This window comes from Biomphalaria glabrata, chromosome 6, assembly GCF_947242115.1.
Source record: "Biomphalaria glabrata chromosome 6, xgBioGlab47.1, whole genome shotgun sequence".
In the NCBI taxonomy this organism is placed as follows: Eukaryota; Metazoa; Mollusca; class Gastropoda; family Planorbidae; genus Biomphalaria; species Biomphalaria glabrata.
Window position 1 is genome coordinate 8,264,754 of NC_074716.1, and position 23,341 is coordinate 8,288,094.

The 23,341-nt window shown below is 32.6% G+C and overlaps 1 protein-coding gene and 1 long non-coding RNA gene across 4 annotated transcripts; one reads left to right on the forward strand and one right to left on the reverse strand.

Moving 5' to 3' along the window:
• The first annotated feature begins 1,556 nt into the window (after positions 1 to 1,556).
• Positions 1,557 to 8,244, forward strand: LOC129926620 (uncharacterized). Its single transcript, XR_008778325.1, has 2 exons — positions 1,557 to 1,686; positions 5,052 to 8,244. It is a non-coding gene; the product is annotated as an uncharacterized LOC129926620 (long non-coding RNA).
• On the reverse strand, positions 5,937 to 23,026 carry LOC106078597 (uncharacterized). 3 transcript variants are annotated; one of them, XM_056031647.1, is made up of 7 exons: positions 22,481 to 23,026; positions 15,668 to 15,783; positions 14,535 to 14,605; positions 14,319 to 14,356; positions 13,404 to 13,483; positions 13,069 to 13,131; positions 5,937 to 11,146 (listed from the first exon to the last, which is right to left on the reverse strand). In XM_056031647.1, the coding sequence occupies exons 2-7, from the start codon at positions 15,755 to 15,757 to the stop codon at positions 11,042 to 11,044; spliced, it is 447 nt and encodes a 148-aa protein (XP_055887622.1). In that variant the 5' UTR covers positions 15,758 to 15,783; positions 22,481 to 23,026; the 3' UTR covers positions 5,937 to 11,041. The 3 variants fall into 3 exon arrangements, with proteins under 3 accessions (XP_055887622.1, XP_055887620.1, XP_055887621.1); XM_056031645.1 differs by lacking the exon at positions 22,481 to 23,026 and adding an exon at positions 22,041 to 22,424; XM_056031646.1 differs by lacking the exon at positions 22,481 to 23,026 and adding an exon at positions 16,452 to 16,866.
• Positions 23,027 to 23,341: the final 315 nt, after the last annotated feature.

Genomic DNA, 23,341 nt, shown 5'->3' on the forward strand with positions numbered 1-23,341 from the left:
AGATGATTAGCCCAGTTCTAAGTACACTTTGTTGCACATAAAAAACAGTAACAATAGGAATTCAAGCTAGTCGGCTGGTAAACGCAACAACAAAGACATTTATGTTTCTTAGAACATTTGGGATTCCATAGAAACTAAAGACAGTTTCATTTCGAAAGAGAATCCCAAGATCATTCGTCCGTGTACATAGGCCTACATGTGTGTCCAACAGAGGACAATAGACAACATAATAATCTTCAAGTTTGGACAATGTCTGAACAATGTTAACCTTAATTGTTGTGAAAACATGTATCATATCATATATGTGTTTTTGGTGATGTATTCTTCTACTGAATTAAAAAAAAAAGTGTTGCAGTTGTTGATAGTTCGTAGTTCAAGTTTCTGATATTCTTTCTGAAAATATTGAAACCTTCCTTTTTACATGCCTGGGTGGATCGGGGGCCTATTTAGAGTTTTGTTTCCACACAAACTGACTTTGTAACCTTTTTTTTTTATCTGTTAAACGACAATAATTATCCCGATAAAATCCCTAATTTCTATAAAAAGCATACACCTCCCTCGGAACATGAAAAAACAAGAAATAATTTTATAAATCACTGAAAATAAAGAGAAAATCTTCAATCAGGAACTTAAGTCATGAGAATATCTTCAATTATGAAATTAAATCATGACAAATAACCGACTATATAGACCTACAGTTACGTTGTTCATCGTTTTAGATTCAAAAACACGTTTTAGATTCAAAAACACGACTCTATAGGATTCAGTTATCTTAGTAATCAATGAAATTCAATGTATTCTGTTTTTGTTTTCTGTTGTTTTTTTTCTTCTTTTTGTTGTATACATCTATCTTCTTCATTTGATATGCATAGGCGGGCAGAACAAAACAAGGGAGAGAGGTTGTAAAAATTTTACAACTGTCAAGTAGTTACTTCCCTTATGTCACATTATTTAAGCTCAAGAATGTGAATGCAATATATGATTTAAACATGGACAAAGCGTATGCTTTTATAAAGCTTATAAACTACCACAGATATCAACATACTTTGTCCGTCTGGTACAATTTGTATACACATAATCTCCCCCACACCCGTTCTCGGATCAAGTTGGAACTTTGCACAATTATTTGTTGTACCTAACAAAGAAATGAACCATTTAAAAAAAACAACTATAAATTGATTAATTATTGGTAGTTAATGAATCTGTTTTGTAACGATAAAAGAAAAGAAATAAATGCTACTTATTAAGAAGTGGAGCTATTTTACCTATTATACTTTCCTTTCGCGGATCAGGGTGAAATTTTGCATTATTAAAATTCATTATTCATAGTCGATGGAATCAATACAAAAAAAAAATGTCCAATTTTTTTATTCTATTAATGGTAATTAATTAATTTTGCTTAATATAGAAAAAAGGACCTCATTCCTGCAATATTGAGATTATGGCAAGTGAATTTTGCGGTTATTTCCCTTATGTAAGCTTTATTTTTTTATATTTTGCTGGTTCACTCTCATTAAAATATAATTTATTTTTCTGTAAGTATGTGTACACCTGTAATCACACCGGGCCTCTTTTATCTTAGCCACCCTGTATGTGTGCAAGCGAGATGTGCCCGTGTCTGAACTACAGACTTACTACAACTCATGAGCTCAGTTCAGTCGCACACGACAAATGGAAACAGAGCAGGTCTGACGAAAGAGAGTTAAAATAATATGTCGATTCTTGTTTTGTTTCTCTGCACCATCTCTCTCCCTATATTTTGTCTCTCTCTCTCTCTCTTCTTTAACTCTTTAAAATTGTCAGATCATTGAACTTTTTTTTTTCATGTAGACTACCATAAATATGTAGATGTTTAAGTTGTTTAGTCTGTTAAGCTGTTTCTGGTCCATAGTGAGTATAATCAAATTTCTAGAACTGAATGTCACAAAAACTTAAAATAGATTTCAGAAAGAACAAGATTACAAAGAGAGTTTGTGTTACACAAACTCAGAGGCGGCCCCCGTCGAAGTCGGATCCCTGTCGGATCTTCATATTCGCAAATAATATTCAAGAGGTGATTTAATTTTGATGTAAAATGTTTTACACGTTTCGGATGTTCCTTCAGAGTTGAAAATAATTACTTCCTAGTCCAAACCTCCCGCAGGACGACGGGGGATGGGAGCGGGCAGGGTTTGAACCCTGGGCCATCCATAAATCTGAACGACACTCCAGCGCGCAAACCGCACGACCAGGCAGCCATCAGATGGTCAAAAGTAATAATGTTTCAAAGATTCATTTGCCGTAAATTTAAATTTAATAAAAAAAATAGTAGATTAGTTTTAGTATATTAAAACATTACAATATTGATCAAAACGTTTGGAAATGAAAATCTACACTTTTTTTTTTACACTTTAAGTTTAGAAATTGAAATTCTACATCTTAATCTAGTCTATTTTAGTCTAAACTAGATCTAGAAATTCTAGATCTAGACTCTAAAATAATTTTAATTAGAATATAAATCCAGATCTAGATATACTGTAATAAAAATCTAGATCTAGTTTAAAAAATCTAGATTAGATCTAAATCAAGATATCATTCCTTTTTTAAACGCGAGTCACATAACGAGGCTTAATAAACATTACTATACCGAGTTCTTTTTTCATTTCATTTGAAGAATTAATTCCATATAACGTCAGAGGGAAAAAAAACACTACGTCACACGGCCTAGCTAGACTAAAAATCGCCTTCATCTATAAGAGCCATTTATCGAGTGTTCATAGACTTTGGTGCACCGAGTGCGTTCTTTAAGCATTTCATTTAAAGAATTCATTCCATATGACGTCAAAGGAAAAAAAACACTACGTCACACGGCCTAGCTAGAATAAAAATCGCCTTCATCAATACGAGCCTTTTATCGAGTGTTCATAGACATTGGTGCACCGAGTGCGTTCTTTTAGCATTTCATTTAAAGAATTCATTCCATATGACGTCAAAGGAAAAAAAAACACTACGTCACAATTTAAGGCCTAGCTAGACTAAAAATCACCTTTATCAACACGAGCCATTTCTCGAGTGTTCATAGACATTGGTGCACCGAGTGCGTTCTTTTAGCATTTCATTTAAAGAATTCATTCCATGTGACGTCAAAGGAAAAAAAAAACACTACGTCACACGGCTTAGTTAGACTAAAATATGTTTTCATTAATACAAGCAATTTTTTCGAGGGTTAATAGACATTGGTGCACCGAGTGCGTTCTTTTAACATTACATTTAAAGAGTCCATTCATATGACGTCAAAGAAAAAAAAATTCCATTACCTCACAATAGGCTAGTACCGGTACCATAAAAAAAAATGTCTTTATTTACACGAGATATTTAACGAGGGTTCATAGACATTGGTGCACTGAGTTCTAATAGATATTATTTAAAAAGGATCAAAGCCACATTGTTTTTGCGTTTTGTCTGTCAGTCGGTCTGTCCGTTATCTTGATATAAAAAAAACAACTAAAAGTTATTAAAAATTGATTAACCTTTATTTTACGTTTCAAAACATCGCAATAATTTTTAGGTATGAACACAATTGAAAAGTTTATATAATAGATTGTTCCGGATGTTTGTATAAATAGTAAAAGAAAAAGAGAATTTCAGATAAATGTAATACCGTTAATTAAATTTTTTGGATGGTCTCGTATAAAAATTAGATGTACTACAGCCACGTGGAGAGATTTTCATACCTTACTTTGGTGTTTGGATTCTGTTTTCCTTAAAAATCGGAACATAATATTAACGATAATTAGATTTTTTAATGTTTTAGGTAGAAAGTTAAATGTACTGTAAGAGAGTAGTGAGTTAAAATATTTTTCATAAAAATCCGTAAAAACATTATTTCGTAAATGAGAAGATTATTTGTTTATTAATTAGAAGAGGGAGTTCAAACAATTATTTGGCGTTAGTAGATTTTTAAATAAATTCGGAAATTTCTGGCGACGATTTGTAAGAAACAAAATCCGGAACTTTCTTTATCGATTACAAAACTTCTATGTTATGTTTTACAAGAAAATTAAATGTCTAAAAAGTAATTTTCAGTAATCAATTCTAGTAAATTACTTTTTTTAAAAGCCTTATGCGATTTCAAACAATCATTAGGCATAATTCATGTTTTATAAAACAATATCCGGAACATTTTTACACTTAATGAAATATAAGTCAGTATAGAGATTATGATTTAGCATTAATATGCTATTTACATAAAAAACGGAACAACATATTATTGATAATGTGTTTTTGCAACGTTTAAGCATGGAAATTGAATGTAATATAAGTTAGAAGAGCAAACAAACATTTGTTGGCGTTGATTAGTTTTGCACAAAAAAATCCGGAACAATCAATTTTAGATACTTAAAACTATTGAGATGTTATGGGAGGAACATTAAAGGGTAAATCAGATTTTCAATAGCTTTTAGAGTTCTAGTTTTTTAAATCTAATCGTGACGGACAGACCGACCAACAGACAAAACGCACAAAAATAAGCTTCTTTTATTCGGATGGGGGCACTAAACAAAAAATAAATAAAATCTGATTTTTAAAAAAAAGTTTAAGGAATTGGTTTAGCACCTGATCATGTTGCGACGTTACGCTACTGCACGAAAATCGCTGCATAAAAAGTCCATTTAAAAAAATGTGCGTGATATTTACATACAAAGTGCATTATTAGCCTTTATAAACAAACAGAAATGTTTTCTTTTAATTTTAGCAGCTAGTTGACCAGAAAAAACGTCTTTAACTATTATTTGTATTTGTTGTAAACATTTCCTGTACATTTTAAAAATATATTTGACTTAGTGATACTGAAAATACACAAAAATTGTCCATCTTTGTTAGCATATTGTAACATTGCCTCCCTTACATTTACGTAATTGTTTTAGAATTGGTGTATTTTTATGAAAAAATCGCTTGCATAATTAATTTTATAAATTAAACGGTTTGCTTTTAGAAAACCAAAAGTAGCCGTTGCACCTAAACTTTTCAAGCCGGATTTAATGATGAAATAATATTTTTCATATCTCTTCTAGTTTTCGAGATCTGAGTGTGACAGACGGACAGACGGACATTTTGCACAAACCTAATAGCGGCTTTTTCCCCTTACGGGGGCCGCTAAAAACAGATGATACACGAACTCCAGATAAAGACTACATCGATACAACAACTGAAGTCATATAAATATCTAGGCGTCATCATTGATAACAAGCTCTCATGGGAAGACCACCTTGGAACTCTGGCATAGAAAACAGCCCAGAGACTATTTTTCCTATACAAACTCAATAGCTTTAAACTAAATAAGAAATTCTTAGATATTTTTTTAGGCGCGACTATGCCAAATCTGCTAACGTACGGAATAACATGTTAGCAAGGCAACGCTTCATCTTAAGTTGTATAGGATATAAATACATTTGTAAAATGTATGAACTTTATGAATTGCACTTACTGGGACTTAACATAGATGACTCACTTACATCGTAGAATAACATACAAGTCATGAGCATAGCCATGGGCGGGGAATTATATTCTTTCACTGAACAGAATTATAAGCTCAACACTATTGTTTCGTTATAGTCAAAAGCTGCTTTTTTCGTAGAGAAGATCAGACTCCAAAGAGAAACATTTGAAACAAATGATAAATGTAAATATTTTTATTTACTTAATAAGTTGCACAAGTGGAAAACTGTTTAAAAGTTTTCGTACACTTAAAACAAACATGGTCAAAATGTGCACTTGTTGTTTTTTTTTTTTTTTGCTATATATAAGCACTTGAATAAATATACAAATAAATAAAATGGGTTCACATTAAAGCTAGTCACATGTCTTGAATAAAGTTTGTTTAAAATACTGACACAGCAAACAAATGTAAATATGAGGAAAATACAAAGTAACAATAGAATACAAAGTGATTTACTGTGGTGGTGGTGTTTTTTTTTTTAGCTAATGTCAAATTTCGAGTCAAACTCAAATGAATGATCATGCAGTGTGTCAACATCATCTGATGCTAAAATATTGTCTAAAGCAGTAATGAATTTGTTTCACAAAGAGAGAAAAAAAGTTGTCATGTGTTTTAAGTGTTTAAAACACTATCTGAAGCCATGTCATTATCTATCCTGTATATACCTGATGAAAGAGAACAAGGTGGAAATACACATTTCATATAGGATTATTTTGAATGGAAGACAAAACATATATAGAGCAGTGCCTTCAGGCTACATTCAGCTACATTTTAGAATTATGTGGGCTAGTGACATGTTTAGAAAATGTCTATGCTTACTTCCTTCTAGGCTGAAAAACAGATTGGGCACTGACCTATAAAGGTGCATGAACTACAAGCTCAAATGCAGTTAGACTAATTTGATTATTTAAAGGTACCATTGAGTTGAGTCCTTTAACATCAATGTGTGTCTGACAATTATTGGGATAAGTAAAGATACTTTAGGGACTGGCTTGATCATGCCCACTCAATTAATAAAATTATTGAGCCATCAAGTCTATAGATTTAAATCTCTCAATAAAATAGATACATGTATTAGGCAAAATTAACTAACTTACCAAGAATGGCTGCGCAATGAAACATAACATTAACTATTTTTAAACATGCAAGTGAAAGAAAAAAGTAATGTTCCCCTTTCAGACTTTGAAATCTATAGAGCAGATGATGTTAGGTTCATCTGTTTTTTTGGTCCAAGGTTAACGAGCAGGGTGTCATGTGACCAGCACAATGACCAACCGCTTTTACTTTCCAAACTAAAGTCAGGTACCCTTTAGAGTTGGGTGGACTCAGAGGTGTCATAAAAATCCCGAAATTCAAAATCCAAGTGTTCACTAAAGATTGAACCCTGGACCCCAGGTTTGGAATCCAAGCATTTTAATACTCAGCCACTGTAATAACTTTATGGTACATAAGATTACATATTATAATAGGCCTACAGCTAGCAAGTGAAGATTTAAGGATGGTACACAAATTTTCTGCATAGTATGTACATTAAGTCAAAATATGTTTTTATAATATCAGTACAGAGTACAAGAATGTAATATCTTATACTTAAGAGAAAAACACAACAAAAACTATCTTATCTTATCTTATAAAATTACAAGACTTCCATTATTAAAAGAAGATAATCATGTCCAACATGTATCCATGTGTTCATCTCGTCGTGCATGTTAATTAGAGACTGAAAATCTGTTAGGTCACTGGCTGATTCACGCAACCCATTCCATGCTCTAATAGCACTAGGGAAGAAGAAGCACTACTCTCATACATCAGATTCATCACTAAGGAAGAGTCACCTTTCTGACCTTGCAATCTTTAGACTCATAATTAATAGAAATATAGTTTCATTAGATTTATAAAGTGATAAGGTATTTTAAATAATGAATAGAAAAAAATATGAATGGTCATTAATTTGATATGAAGTGCTAAAAATATTTGTTAGCAAGGTACATATTTAAACCAGCTTTCAATTTTATTCATGAGATGTTACAAATATTACCCATACTATTCTTTAAAAAAGACAATAAATTATTATTGCTACTCTTGTGATACAATTTGTCTATATATTCATGACCTGAAAATGATGACTTTGCAAAATAAAATTAATTTTAATGCTACTAAAGTATCAAACAAAAACAAAAAATCGAAATGCTGATAGAAACAGTTCTTACATGCTCAGGAACATGCCTTCAATATAATGAAATCTATACTTCATAGATAGTTATTTTATTTCAGTTTTAAAAACATACAATTATAAAAAAAACAAAAACAAATGTGGCTCAGGTAAATATGGTAATCCAAATCTCAAAAATAACTATTATATTTTCTTTTTCAATTTCAGAAGATAAAAGGAGCCCAAAGTGTATAACACTTTATTTTTTAAAGTTGGTTGATCAATAATAAAGTTAACCATAAAAAATAACAAGGTTACAAGGACAGTTTGTGTGGAGACACAAACTCAAAATCAGCCCCCAAAGTGGTCCGCCCAGGCAGGTATATTTTCAGAATGAAATTCTATCGCAGACCAGTATATATACATTGCAGTTCACGCAATAATATGAAAAACTACTTATTAATTGTTGTTTTAAAATATGTCCAACTTATATGCATACTAAATAGATTTTTTTCTCTTAAAAAAAGTAAACATTTTTTTGTGTAAATGTAGTAGTTAGTATAACAGAACTTACTTAACTTAGCAATACAAATGTAAAAAAAAAAAAATGTTTTTTTACCAAAATTCTAAAATATATGGTAAATAGTTATCTCCCCTACTAAAGAGCCTCCCGTGTTTGTTACTATTAATAGTGAATAGTTGTAAAAGTGGTGTAATTTTATGAAAAAACTGCTTGCATAAGTGATTTAAAAATAAGAGTTTTTGCTTTCAGAAAAGAAAAAAGTAGCCATTTGCATCAGAACTTTAAAGGGTCTAAAATATTATGATGTCAGATTTTCACTACCTTTTCTAGTTTACGAGATCTAAATGGAATGGATGGACAGACAGACCACACAAAACTAATAGCATCTTTTTCACTTTTGGGAGCCGCTAAAAATGAATTATGAAAAATTTCTCCCCGTCCATTTTAAAAAATGGAACTGCTAGTCCTTTCTATAGCTTTTTTTTTTACTGAAACTGTCAATGTAAGATTCATGTTTATGCTAAGCAAATGTTTCCATTAATTATTACAAAACAAGAAACAACAAAATTTATAAAAAGAAACAATATATAGTCTCTTAAGTTTCTTAAAATAACTTGCTATTTATGGTCATGTTGAAAGTCAAGACTTTATGCATCTGCTTAATGTACCTGGGCAAAAGTCTAGCTCTGTTTATTCAATGAGCAATACTTTGAAGTGTATAAAATCATTCTGATTGCAAAATATCTTTTTAGTTTAATATCAACCCTTACTTTTGTATAGGAATAATTTATCACAATTTTATCATAACAAAATGCATTTTATGATTTGAAGAAAAAAAAAAAGCTAACTCTTGGCTAAAACCGCTGAGTAATAAAATGCACTAGTCTTAAAGATTTAAAATGATCCAGTAGCTGATGAGAGTTGTTTTTTTCTTTTATCACATAACTAAAATAAAACATAAAACAACCATGCAAAATGGGTCATATCTATTCTAGTACTAATTTTCAATATATCTAGCAGTATTTTTTTTTAAATCATTTCTCAGTAACAAAGTACATTTTGTACACTATAATTTTTATGACACTAGAAGCTTGCAAATGATAGGTGGGTTTTCATTACTGTAATAGTAACATCTTTCAAAAAATAAATAAAATAAATAATTAAAAAAAAAGAAACCATTTCATAGGATGGGTGCCTAGTAATGCAGTATGAGTGCTGGATTGTTGTTTGGTCATCTTCAAGGACATGGGTTCATACCCTGCCTGCTGCCATTCCTTGTCGTCCTGTAGGAGGTTTGGACTAGGAAGTACATTATCTACAACTCTGAAGGAACATCAGAAACATGTAAAACATTTTTAAAACATGCAAAAGACAAAAAAAGAGAGCTAACTGCGCAATAATTTAAATTATTGTCAGCTTTGATTAGATGGTGCATTCAATGTAGCTGGAAAGTTGGAGAAATGAAAATTAAATGCTTTTGTAAAAAGACAATAGAGATTCTTTATTATCACAATATTGTTCCCCTAGCAACAACAATGAGACCTAGTAAGTCAATTGGTATCTTGGAAGCCTTGATTGTCTCTTGAGATAAAATCTATTCTAAATGTCACTTGGCAATACAAGAGTTTTATATTTATGTACAAGGTTTCTTTGACAAGCAAATTTTCATAATTTAAAAACAAACAATACACAAGAACAATGATTATAATTAACTAGAAATACACTGTTTTTAAAGTTATAACTGAACCTTTGTTTCTAAAGACTACATTGAGTAAATACTTTTTTTGTTACATGAAAAATCTGTTCTAAATAAAAATGTAATATCTATACTTCTCTGACTCCTTCCTAACAAACTTTGAAAAACATAAGCAAAACATTTGCCTGTTAGATGTAATACTGAAAATGTTTGGAAAATATAATTCATGTTTGATATGAATAGGATGAAATGAGTGTGTGAGTTTAAAATGTAGTTTTATAGATTAGATTTAATGTAGTTTTATAGATTAGATTTAGCTGCATAACAAGAGCGAAAAAAAAAAAAAAATTTGAGCTTTGATCATCACTTCCAAAATGTTTGTCTAATACTGCACTTAAACACTTTCTCTCTTGTATAAAATCACACTTTTAAAACTTATTCCTCCATCACAATTATTTTTCATACAAATGTTCAACAAAAACACTATCAAATGCTGATGGACAAATTCACTTGTAATGTTTTTTAATTTAAAAAAATACACACCTTTTTATCTTATTAGCTAATTTTGTTATTATTTCCTTTTTTTAAAAAATAACAAAAATAATAATATAATGATAATAAAATAACTTAACAGTTTACACTAATCCTTATATAAACATTTCTTATGTACAATAAATAAATCAACAACAATGACAGTCTAATATCATAATATTGGGGGGGTGGGGGGAGCCAGGGTATGGCTGTTAACAAAAAATTGACATCCTTGTTTTGCAGAATATTTCTGGCTATAAGAGTTGAAATAGAAAATGACTAGTAGTCATTGTGGTAACCTCACAATATCCACATTTGCTTTAATCACAATTCTGAACTTCATTTAGCTCTTTTTACAGTACTTGAATAACAGAATGTTAGGTTAATTAAAAAAACAAAAACATTCAGTATCTTCAAACATTTGTCTTGCTTACATGTCCTAATGTCCACCCAGTGGGTTCTTCATAATAGCAACAAGTCAAAACTTCAGACCAGTGGATACTTCACAAATATACCATGATCAAATGTCTGCACAACCCTAATATGCCCTGACATCATCACAGTGGATGCTTAACAAACATCATACGCTTTAACATGACCACAGTGGATTCTTCACATATGCCCTGGCTTCACCACAGTGGATTCTTCACATATGCCCTGGCATCACCACAGTGGATTCTTGACAAACATCCCTCTCCATTCAATAGTCTCTGACTCCTCTAATCTCTTCTTCAGGAAACTTACTGTGCTATCAATTTTGGAAATTTCCTGCACAACATTTAGAAAAAAAAAGTTTAAATTATTCAAACATATCAAACCAAGAAAATATTTCAATTTTTTTTTGTGTGTGATGTTGATATGTTTTAAATGTAAAATGAATTAAACAATTAGTATTCATTACATGTGCATTTTTTTTTTATTTTGAAAGCTTATATATTGAATTTCAAAGCAAGTCATACATTTTGCTACTTGGTCTCTGCTAGGTAATGTGGCCAAGTCTATTGTTTGAGTCCTCATCAGAGATAATCTAATGTTTAGCTATACTCTTTTTTCATGATCTCTCAATTACCTAGTGCTGCTGTTGTCAAACAAGCTCATGTCATGTTTATTCATCATTTATTTCAGAACTAAAGCTTCAAACTATATATGTTTGGGTTTAACGCCCATTCTTTTGTGCTGCATGTATTTCTTTTAAGGCTAAGTTCTGACTGAAGCTGTACTTCCAAAGAGACAGTCTTAATGTATTTGATACCTTCTATTAAATTACATGATGATTCACAAATGAATAGTAAACAAATTAATTTTTTCACTGGTTTTCCAGGTGTACTGATAACAATAGCAAACAAATTTCAAATGAATTTTATTTATAAGTTTATTATCCTTATGAAACAGACATTTTAATTATTAATTTATTAAATTACATTAATGTTTTTATACATTTACTTTAGCTTGTTTTAAAATATATTTTGCATTATATGTTACTACAAAGTCACCAAGCATGTATGGTAAGCAATTAGTTCTAAACAGTTATATAAAAAGGTTAAAAATGTAAATTAAAACTGATGAGCGGGTAACATCAAGTTTCAAAGAGTTTTTTTGTTCAAGGCCTACAAAGTAGACTTTTCATATAGATATGTGGCTGGGGGGCATATACCACTTGGCGACCTATCATGGGGACTGGAGATTGAATCTTAAAGGCAGCCAGAAACCATCTCACAGAGTCCTTCCCCCCCCCCCCCCCCCCCAACGTCTAGAAAAGAGATTGGATCAAAGTACACTGAGCATGAAAGAGTAATTATATATAAAAAAAAAAGACAATGTCTATGTCATGTGCATCTTGACAATGTAGAACAATCAAGTTTCTTTAACACACTACTGTAATTACAGAAATCATTTCTCACTCTTTCTTCTTCAAAGAGGATGGCTTGATGTGGTCTCTGGATTTCTTGTGCCTTATTGTGATGCCTTATAGTGAGCTATTAAGTACTGTTCCCTTTCAGGGTAAGCCATAGCAATTCTAAAAGGTCTTTCTCTAGTAGTCACACTTACTTTGATGTCACATTGAAAGAGTTGTGAAAACAAGGGCAGTAGTTTTTTTATTGACTTCTTGGAACCCAGTTCTGAGCTAGTCCATTGGTGGTCTTCAATCAAGCAGTGGTCAGTTAATCCTGGTGTCTAATGCTGGTACTATATGACTGTACGGTCCAGAAGTCTAGTGTATATTATTCTGACCATAGCTGATGCCCAGGCTTTCATCTCATTATTTTTATTATGGTCACCTCACGTTGGAAGATAATAGATCTAATTTGCTCCTCTTAAGTAAATATCCTTATTTCTATTGATTTTATAATAGCTAACCTCACCTGATCATTCATTACTCCATCTTAAATGTTTCAAAGACAGAATGAGAATGTGTGTCCCACACCTGGGCACTAAGCCAGGGTTAAAGATATATAGAATAAGAAAGCACACCAAACCCAAGTGATGTGCTTGTAATGCCACTGCTTTGAGTTGACAGTATGGTTAGTATCAAAAATACACTACAAAACATATAATGTCTGTAAAATATAGAAAAAGAATCTAAATTCACTAAGAAACTAATTATCAATATTTGATGTGTGTATACATTGCCTAATTATTTATATATCTATATATATACATTGCCTAATTATTTATATATCTATATATACCTGGGAAATTTTTTCTTTCCTCCGTTTATGCATATTTTCCATACTGGCCTCAACATCTGATATCTGTAATTAAAATTCAAAAATCTTAAAAATTAAATTCAAAATAAAAAAAAAAAGACAGATAATTTTATATCAGCTTATACCTGTATATCTGTAATTGAAATTCACAAATCTTAAATATTAAATTCAAAATTAAGAAAAAAAAGACAAGTAAATTTTATAATCAGCTTATACCTGACTGATGTTTATTTACACAGTGTGCATCAAACTGTATAAAACTAATATTTACATCATTTGAAAAATGTCCACATGCTTCATAATTTAAAACTATTTACCCTTTCTTGGATATCCATTAGTTTGTTCTTCAAAGACTCTGCATACTGTGTCAGTTCCAAGGAGTTTGGCTTGGGTTGCACTGAAACAGAATTAAAAATATATTCAAACTTTTGTCATGCTTTAGCCAAGAAGTATAATAGAAGAACTTTCCATACCAGAAGTTGAGTTCATTTAAAAAAGAACAATGCCTCAATGTTTATCTCAGTAAACAATCATAACATTTCTTAGTATGAGAAAAAAGTGCATTGAAGAGACCAGGAGAATGAAATTCTGAAGCTCAGAATGCAGGTAAACACTTGGCACAAGGGCTCTCCCCATGGCCCCTGCTGGTGGAGCTTTCAGACACACTTGCTGACTAGAGAGATAACCTGCTGTCTTTCCAATACTACTTCCAGAAAGAATATTTTCTAGTATACAAACACTAAAATTATCTAGGAAATACTATTTAAAAAAAAATAAAAAATTCTTTACTTAAATTTTAACTCCAAACATACTGTAAATACATATGCACATAAATACTGGAATATTGTATTATAATATGTCTATTTCTATTCTAGTTGCTATTCTTTTTCAATACATTCTTAAAATCCCCCAACCCCCCAACACCACTGTGGCAGCTTAATGCACCCCTAGGTGGCTAAGGAAATTTAGTTTGTCAATTTAGGTAGACCCACAGCAGGATTTTGATGGAGGTCACTCCAATTTAGACATTAGGACATCAACATATATAGTAGGTAATGATTAGAAGGAACATGTGTCTACCAAAAGTGTTATTTAAATGGGTTTCCTAAATGTAACACATGAAAGCCAATGAATTTATAAAATGTAGACATTAGGACATCAACATGTATATTAGGTAATGATTATTTTAGAAGGAACATGTGTCAAACAAAAGAAAAGAGAAACTCATTCACCTGACTGAAAACGACGCACCACTTCTAATGTAAATGCTCTGGGAAAAAATTATATGCATATGTTTAGTTCAAATAAACTTTTAAAATTATCTATTACACCAACATATCAAATTTTTTTTTTTTATTTTTACAATGATAAATAAACTATGAGTGGAATTAAGAACACAAATAAATAGTGCAATTTTATCACGACTGAAGAAAACAAAATATTCTCACCTATGGTTTGAATTAGCTAAGTTAACAATTTTTCCATTCAAGGGTATAAGTGAACCTTTTTCATTTCGCAACTGAAACAGAAAAAGAGTCAGTTAAATTACAACTATTGATACGTTATGTTTACTAAGTAACACTACTGTCATGTGCCCGTGAATGTTTTTTCATTTCATTTTTTTTTTGTTGGTACATGAACTAGTTGTTTGTTTTGTGCAGTCATGAATCTTGTGTGTGTAAGACGTCATGCCTTAGTTTCTTGTACTTCCTCTTGTGAAGATGGGTGGGCTGATGGTTGCCACTGTGTCCCCATTGTAACGAGTATGGTGCCAATGTTTGGTGGTATTGCTGATTCAAGCTTCGAGCTGTGAGTAAGCCAGGTCGTAACTGTGTGAGTCCAGCCTTGTCTCTGCGCATGTAGTTGTTTATGTTCCTGGACCGACTTCACACTGAACTCACTGCACAGGACTGGGTCTAGATTTGTACTTCCTCTCTTGTACTTGTGAAGCCACTTGACTGTGCCATCTTTGCTCCCAAAGGCCCTCTTGAAACGGTTTGAACATTGCTTGACCCTTCTGAATGATCACATGACTATATTTGACATGACTGGCATGAGTATTATTCACAACACAGATCTTTTCCTGAAATGCGTTGCCACTATTATATATTATAAGTTATAGTTGACCCACGCCACTAGTCACAGTTGACCCTCACCAGTAGTCACAGTTGACCCTAGCCATTAGTCACTGTTGATCTGGACTGTGTAATTTGTGTCAGCTGGTTACACAAACAATTACCCATATCCATGTAGCCACCAAAGTTACAACATTATGTATATATGACATGAGAAAACTCTATTCATCATTGATTCTCAAAATGTTTTGATGGTTTCTGGTTATTTCACAACTGTAAGTGGAGTTTACTTTCTTTAAGGTTGCAGTAATGAAAGGAAAAAAAGTTTAAGTCTATTGCATTCTCAGGAATGTTGTCAAAGAGTAAGGTTTATTTTGAAAATAACAATTAGATAAAGAATACATATATTGTTTTTTAATTAAAAGACTAAAAACATAGGTATGGAAGTTATAAATTCAATCAGTGTGAAGGTCAAAACAGTAAAGAACACAGAGTTAAAAACTTACCCGTAGAATTAGCTCATTACTATTGAGCTGAAGTTTAGAGAAAAGATTTTGAGTCACATCAGAAACTTTGTCATCCTCCTTGACAAACATTGAGATCACTTCCTTGGCTTCATTCTCTAAGATAAGAAATTTGAAACAATAGTTACAGATCTAATTAAGGATTCATTGCAATTGAAAATAAATTTCTGCTGGGATGTTAAGGTGTTATTCATTATTATTGACGTAAAGTTTGTATATTACAATTAATTAAAGACAGAAAGGCTGCAACTGATAGAAGTGTGTCTGTGCGAGCGTCAGTTTCTTCATACTATTTTTTTTTTAAAGTTTTTACGATGACTCCATTTTGACCTTTGTTGTGGAGGACTTAATATATATATATTTCATAACAATTCACCTGTATTCCCTTGAATAAATCATGTAGTGTACTTTAAATTATCCTCAATGCAGTTAGAAGAAAAATGAAATATGAGCAGATCCTTAACATGTTTCCTGATGGACCTCGATAGTTTTTCCTAATTTAAGCTTACAGAAAAATATTCACTTTGGTATTTTTTGTCCTTCAATGAGCAGACCTTTACCATACTATAGATTATTATACAATATTGAGTTATTAGCAAATTATTAACACTCTTTTAAGCCTTATCTCAAAACCAAATTTTATTTATTCACAGTAATCAGCACTCGGATGTTAAAATTTCTGCTGCTATCTACTACAGTTTTGCCAAGCTTTTGATAAGCATTACATATGCAAATTTGATATGTTTTATGCATCTTCTTAACTTACTTAGAGCTCATCACCCTAATAGGAGTATGGGCCGCCAGCAATAGATCTCCATAGTCCCCTGTCCTGGGCCAGGTGCTTCTAGGATTCCCTCTCTTTCCTGGTTGCTAGAAGGATATTCAGCTTAGCGGCTTCTATTCAGCTTTTAACACTTTGATTTATGTTTCTTTGGGTAGAAGAGCTTTCAGCTACCAGGACAAAGTTTTCAGTTTTATTGGCTTTTTGTAGCTATTTTATTTCCAATGTGGGGTTGCTAGCCCTATGCACAGCCCTCCTTTATCCCATCTTGGGACAGACATTATGACCTCTCTGGTGGAGTTCATCTTCCCAAATCTCACTTTAAAAAAAAAAACGTCTCGTGTTTCCCTAATTTCAATCAAATTCCTAAGAAAAATAGACAAGGTTCAAAATATTGGTCTAAGGATAATGACAGGAGCAATCAAAACAACACCCATAAGAGCTATGGAGGAAACCGCTGCCCTGATCTCTCTGGATGAAAGAAGAGAAATAAAAATCCTTTCCCAATTCACTAAATTGGAAACCTTGGAGAGGCACCCACTCAGAACAAAAATCCACAAAACTGGCACAAAAAACCGTCTCAAAAGGACCAATTTCATACAGGAATCTCTAAACCTAAAAAAGAAACACCAACTTGAAAAAATTACTCTGGAATCCTCGATACACTATAATGAATCTCCACCCTGGGACGAAAGCCCTCTTCCTACTATAAGGGACCATATTGAAAACATAAAAAGAAAATCTGATTACAGACCAACAGAGCTCAAGGAAATAGTGAACTGTTTTCTACATACCAATTACCCTAGCAATCAGTGGATCAGAGTTTACACGGATGGCTCATCCCATAAAGCCACCACAAATGGAGGAGCTGGAATACTTATCGAATGGCCAGATGGAAGAAAACTAGAAAAATCCTTTGCAACTGGAGAGCTCTCTGACAGTCACAGAGCAGAAAGGGAAGCACTAGCACTAGCTGCTACCATGCTAGCAAATCATCCAAGTTCCCCTCACAGTCAGATTGTCTTTCTAACAGACCCAAAACAACCCTCCAAAGCCTGCAAAACTCTGATTCCCCTTATATTAAAAACCTCAGAACAGCACTCACAAAGCTCAACCACAACAGCAAAAAAACTGTTATTCAATGGATACCAGCTCACATACAACTAGCAGGAAATGAGAAGGCTGACACACTCGCCAAGAGTGGGAGAACAAACTCACAAGTAAACTCTGCACTCTATCCAGAAGAAATGAAGAAATTAATTGTAGATAAAATAAATGAGAAATGGACGAGCTCCCATCCAAATCACAAGAAAGATGATGCTTACTATAAGCTATCCCGACAAGACCAACGTCTAATCTTTCGACTCAGGACCGGACACAACAGAATGCGACAACACATGTTCCGGAAGCTCAAAATTGGAACCAGTGAAATCTGCCCATGTGGAGTATCACCAGAAAATGCCGACCACGTCCTCCAAAACTGCTCTCTCTACCAAGAGGCCCGTATAAGATATTGGCCCCAAATCACCCCAATAGAAAGAAAACTATATGGAGAGCTCCCTGATTTGGAAACCACTGCGCAGTTCATCTCATGTATTGGTCTAGTCATATGAACACTCCAACATAACAATGAGAACGATGAAGAAGAAGAAGAAAATCAAATTCATGGCCTATTATCCATTTGTTAACTGCATTTGAAATCAGAATGTCCCAGGTAAAAAAAAAATACCATTTAAAGAATGCAGTGTCCTCTTTGAATGAAGCACTAAAATATTAACCATGTTGATTGCCTCTTATTTAACTGCAACATCAGTTAATCAAGCTCAGTCAACTTATGATTAGAACAGCTTGTGTTCTCTTTTTTTTTTTTTTTTAATATTAAATTTGTTAACCCCATCCCCCCCCCCCCCAAAAAAAAAATGAAATCATTTTCAAGATTTATTTTTCATGCAAATTTAAATTTGGTGCTTAGGAAATTTTGGTAAATAAAATATTAGTTCTTTTTAACAATGTAGCCTGTATGTTTTATAAATATATTAGTTTTATATTTTCACTTAGAAATTTTTATCTAACTGCCTTTAGAATCTAGATCTAGAAATACCATAGATAGATTCTTTCAATGGATTTAATTCTAAAGAATCTAGATATAAAAAAAACAAGGCTTATCTACATCTAGATTATTGTAAACCTAGAGATAAGATATGATTTATTATATTCATATAGATTCTAGATTTGTCAGAGCCCAAAACTAAGAGAATGCTGCAAATTAACAAATTAAAGAATTTCAAAAACATTTTATCAATGATTCTATTTGATTTTTCCATCATTTTTCAAATAAAGATTTTAAAGTGGATTTTGTTGTCATAAAGCGCCATCGATAATTGAATGCAGAGAAAAACAAAATTACAGTTTTGAAAGATATTTTGCAGAATCAACTACTAAATTAAGAAAGTGAGTCTAGCCCGTTTAGTATTAGGATTTAAGCCATTGATCATTGATTGACATGCATGAGTCAGCAATGACTAGATTGACTTCATTAACCTAAGAACACTAATGATAATCATCTTGTTTTCTGAAGTTACATCTATCATTATCTGTAAATCTGTTACTAGATCTATATCTAGTCACTACTATAAATACAGTATGAGTATAGTGTTTATACTGTATCTGTATGATGTATCTGTCCGAGCTTGTTTTGTAAAAAATGTTTGTTGTAAAATGTTTTACATGTTTCGGATGTTCCTTCAGAGTTAAAGATAGTTTGCTTCCTAGTCCAAACCTCCCGCAGGACGACGGGGGATGGGAGCGGGCAGGGTTTGAACCCTCAACCGTCGATAAATCCGAACGACAGTCCCGCGCACAAACCGCACGACCAGGCAGCTTCATGATCATCTCATGATTCTCATCTGTATTTTATTTCATAATTTACTAATTTAGAATTTTACTAATTTTAGAAAGTAACTTACATCTATCGAACACCTTCGTTTTAAGGTACTTATCGAACACCCCATTGTATTTTTTAACATTCTCCTTTATTTCGATGATTATGACGAAACTAGTCCATTCATATTGTGCATCGTCCATTTCTTTATAGCTAAGTTATATTTAGTTTCATTTTCACCCGAGGATAATTCTTTTACTTATATTCAAAGTGCATTGGTAATATTGGTATAAAAATTTCACTTATTTTGACCTCTTGGGAAGAGTGAAGTGAGTCTCTGGTTAAGGGTATTTTTTAATGCCAAAGATGCTTCAGCTAAACAAAACCTATATAATATGCTTCAATTAGGCTGAGAAATAATTAGCAACTATTTGTTTAAAGTGTCCTTTGCTACCCAAACATGAAAATTGAGGTTTAAATAGGGGGTGTTCGATAGTAGCTGTTTTTATATAAGCAATCTCAGCTTGGTAAAATATCGAACACCATTTTAATGTTAAAAATAAACATCAAAGGGATATAACCCAAAGAAGACAAAATATTTAAATTATATATTTTTTAATTGTTATTTTTTTAAATAATGTAATGCAAAGTACATATATAAATTACTCATGTGTTACAATTTGTATCAGCTATTTGTGGTTTACCGTAAATGTGCTATATTTTTCTAAGTAAATAGATTTACATCGATATGCACTAATTGTACCCATTTTAAAAGCTTGATTTTATGACACATATAGTTTGATGCTATTATCATTGTTGTGGTTACGCAGTGTCACCTAATATAGAATATATCCAGTTGTGTGTTGTTTTTTTTTCAGATGCTCCATTCTATTAACTTCTGAATTATGTGTTATAAACAAATACCTAGCGCATGTGCTTGATGTGAAGAGATATTAATAAAACGAAAGGGCTAAGGGGGAGGTATAGAGGTATAGAATGTAGATATGGTATTCTAAAATAAAAATGTCTTTGGTAGGTAAAAAAAAAAAGGGGGGGGGGGGAGAAACAGTCAAGACACTGTACATAGTCAGTTGTGCTTCTCGATGTAGACGTGTGGGGCAGGGTCTATAAAATTATATATATATATATATATAGCCATAAAGTATGATAAAGCTCATAATGCGCTACAAAGACACTCCTTTGAAACATCACAAATACACAAAATAATAACAAAATACCACATTTAACCACTCTCTTATTCTGCCTACACCCCCTTACCCGCGCTTTCTTCTTACTCAACATTCACACTTTTTCAGTGCAAAGTAACAACGTAAATTTCAAGACTCAATCCAAACGCAGCCACCAGACTAACACACAACCAAAAAAAAAAGGTCAGTGATAGCCCAACACACAGGTGTAAACCAGGCCACCAACACAGCCCCAAAACATTGTTCAAGTTGTAGTAAGAACAATGTTGAGGGGAAAGGGGGAGGAGCCATCAGTCGAGTACCTACGGTCAAGCCGCTAATTAGGTCACAAACACTAGGCGTGATAGATATATAGATATTTTGTATGTGTGTGACAAATACTAAGCGTGCTCTAAAATACGATGTTTTTTTTGGTCAACCAGGTGGTTTAGGGAGGGCGGATCTATCTACATCTATAGGTAACACAGCTCGCAAGCTACGATAGCTTTTCAGCCCCCCCCCCCTTTCCCCGCCCCGATCGAAAAATATCTAGCACTGACTTTTGGGCTGTTACATTCACTGAGCGTGCTAGATCGGCAGCTAGTTACGTAGGGCCGCGTATGTTTTGTTTTTAGGTCAACCAAGTAAACTGTTGTGTCCTGCAATGACTTGGGGAGGGCGGGATAATCTATTGGCTACCAAAGCTTATTAGGCTCTCCCCCAAATAAATAATATCTGGATTTATTAATGGCCTTATATCTCAAAATAGCTTAGACCTAAATAAGTACTGGTACGGTAATGTGTCGGTAATGCATTACTGGGCTTAGCACCGTCAGCTTCTAAGCAGAGCTGATCAGTGATAGATTCCTTCGATGTGGAGCATGTGAAAATGACTAAAATCTGTCTGTCTTGACATGGCGTAAAAAGAAAATGATATAAATAAAAAAAAAAGATAGATTATAACACTTTTCAAACACCATACTTCTCGTGTGTTCGATAGTTTCTTAATATGTTCGATAAGATAAGAAAACGGTAAAACGATGTTCGATAATTTAAGCTTTTGAAAGCATCGACCTGACCCACTTTAACATCAAATATAAGTTTAACTATGAGTAGTAATAGAATAAAACATATGTCTACTTTTTAAGAAAAATGGATGAGGAGTTCATAGAGATACAATCAGTTTTTTACTACAAATTCGTAGGTCTGTTTTTTTACAGAGATACACAAATTCAAACATAAAAAATGTCGGCGACTGAGCTTAACTTGTTCGATAAACATAAGTTACTCTAGTATAAATTATAAGTTATTAAGATAATTAATAAATTTTAATAATTAATAATAATAATAATTATAATATGATAAAAAGAAGATCTCGCATGAAAAAACTAGTTCTATAACTATAATTATATACAATAAGAGTACTGAATAACATATAATTATTACACTCATATGGATGATATGGATACTGTACTAAATCTAGATCTAATCTAACTGTGTACATACCGTTCAAATCTAATCTCTTTACTGCAAACCAAACAGTTTTCAAGGCTGGTTCAGCCATATTGTTTGTGGTATCTGTCAATTCGTTTTTAAACTCCGGAACATAAGATTCTAACTATTGGTATTGTGGGGAGCGGGGGGGGGGGGCGCAAGTGAGCATATTTTATATAGAGACAGAACAGTAGTTCCCAGCCTTTTTTTTTTTTTTTTTTAAACCCATTGACACCTTTTTATTGTCAAAACTTGCCCACGTACCTCCAAGTGAAAGTGAAAAAAAATACATAAATAGTATATCTAGTATACAAATTACTAGATTATTTTTAATTTAAACAAAGTTTTACAACAAACGCAGATATAGGCCTGCAAGAGATTAATATAAATATCAATATTAAGATCAATAATCTTCAAATACAAAATTTAATAAAATACTCAGAAAGACACACAGATAAAGGCACATTCCTCGTTCCATATGCTAGGACAAATTTGTACAAAAGCTCCTTCTTCCCTAGCGCTATTAGAGCATGGAATGGTTTGCCTGAGCTAGCCAGGAAAACCAGTGACTTGGCGGAGTTTAGGTCATTGGTTAAAATGCATGACGCGTAGGTCGTAATCATCTTCTTTTTTTTGAAGTAACGTCTGTATCATATAAGATAAGATTAGATCTAAAATATGTATATCTAAAGTAGTCTATCTCTATACCGTATCTAACGGGAAAACTAGTCATTGGCAAATAAGGCCTACAGTAATCCGAAATGCCCAAAGATCTATATGCAACCATTCCAAAAATATTCAACCAAGATAAGTATTTTTTTTCTCCCAACAAGCGCTTCATTTTGTAGCAGTCATAGTCTAGTAAAGTCTAGTTCCAACATATAGATCTACGGTAGTTGCGAAGTTGTAGCACTGCAACCTTTGTGAGTCTATTGATTTATCACTGACGAACGAGTACTTTTATAAGTCTGTCACTGCGACACACATTCTACTTCATTTAAAAGGGGAACAACTACACACCGGAACGTTCAGATGGCTAGTGTCGTTTATCCACTTCTTACACTTCCCTGTCTGGCTGTTCATGTTTTGTTTTTCAATACACTCATGTACTTGTCCACAATGCTTACCACTTCAGAACCTGTTATCTCAACTGTTGCTATTATTAGGAATGAATTTTCCAAGCCATAGGGTTATTGTGTTTAGTACTGTAACATTTTTGTTTTATTCAAACCGCTATGTAGATAATATATATTGAAATGCTTACTGAAAGTAATTTTTCTTGAATACCGGTATTCCTAAAAAATATTTTAAAT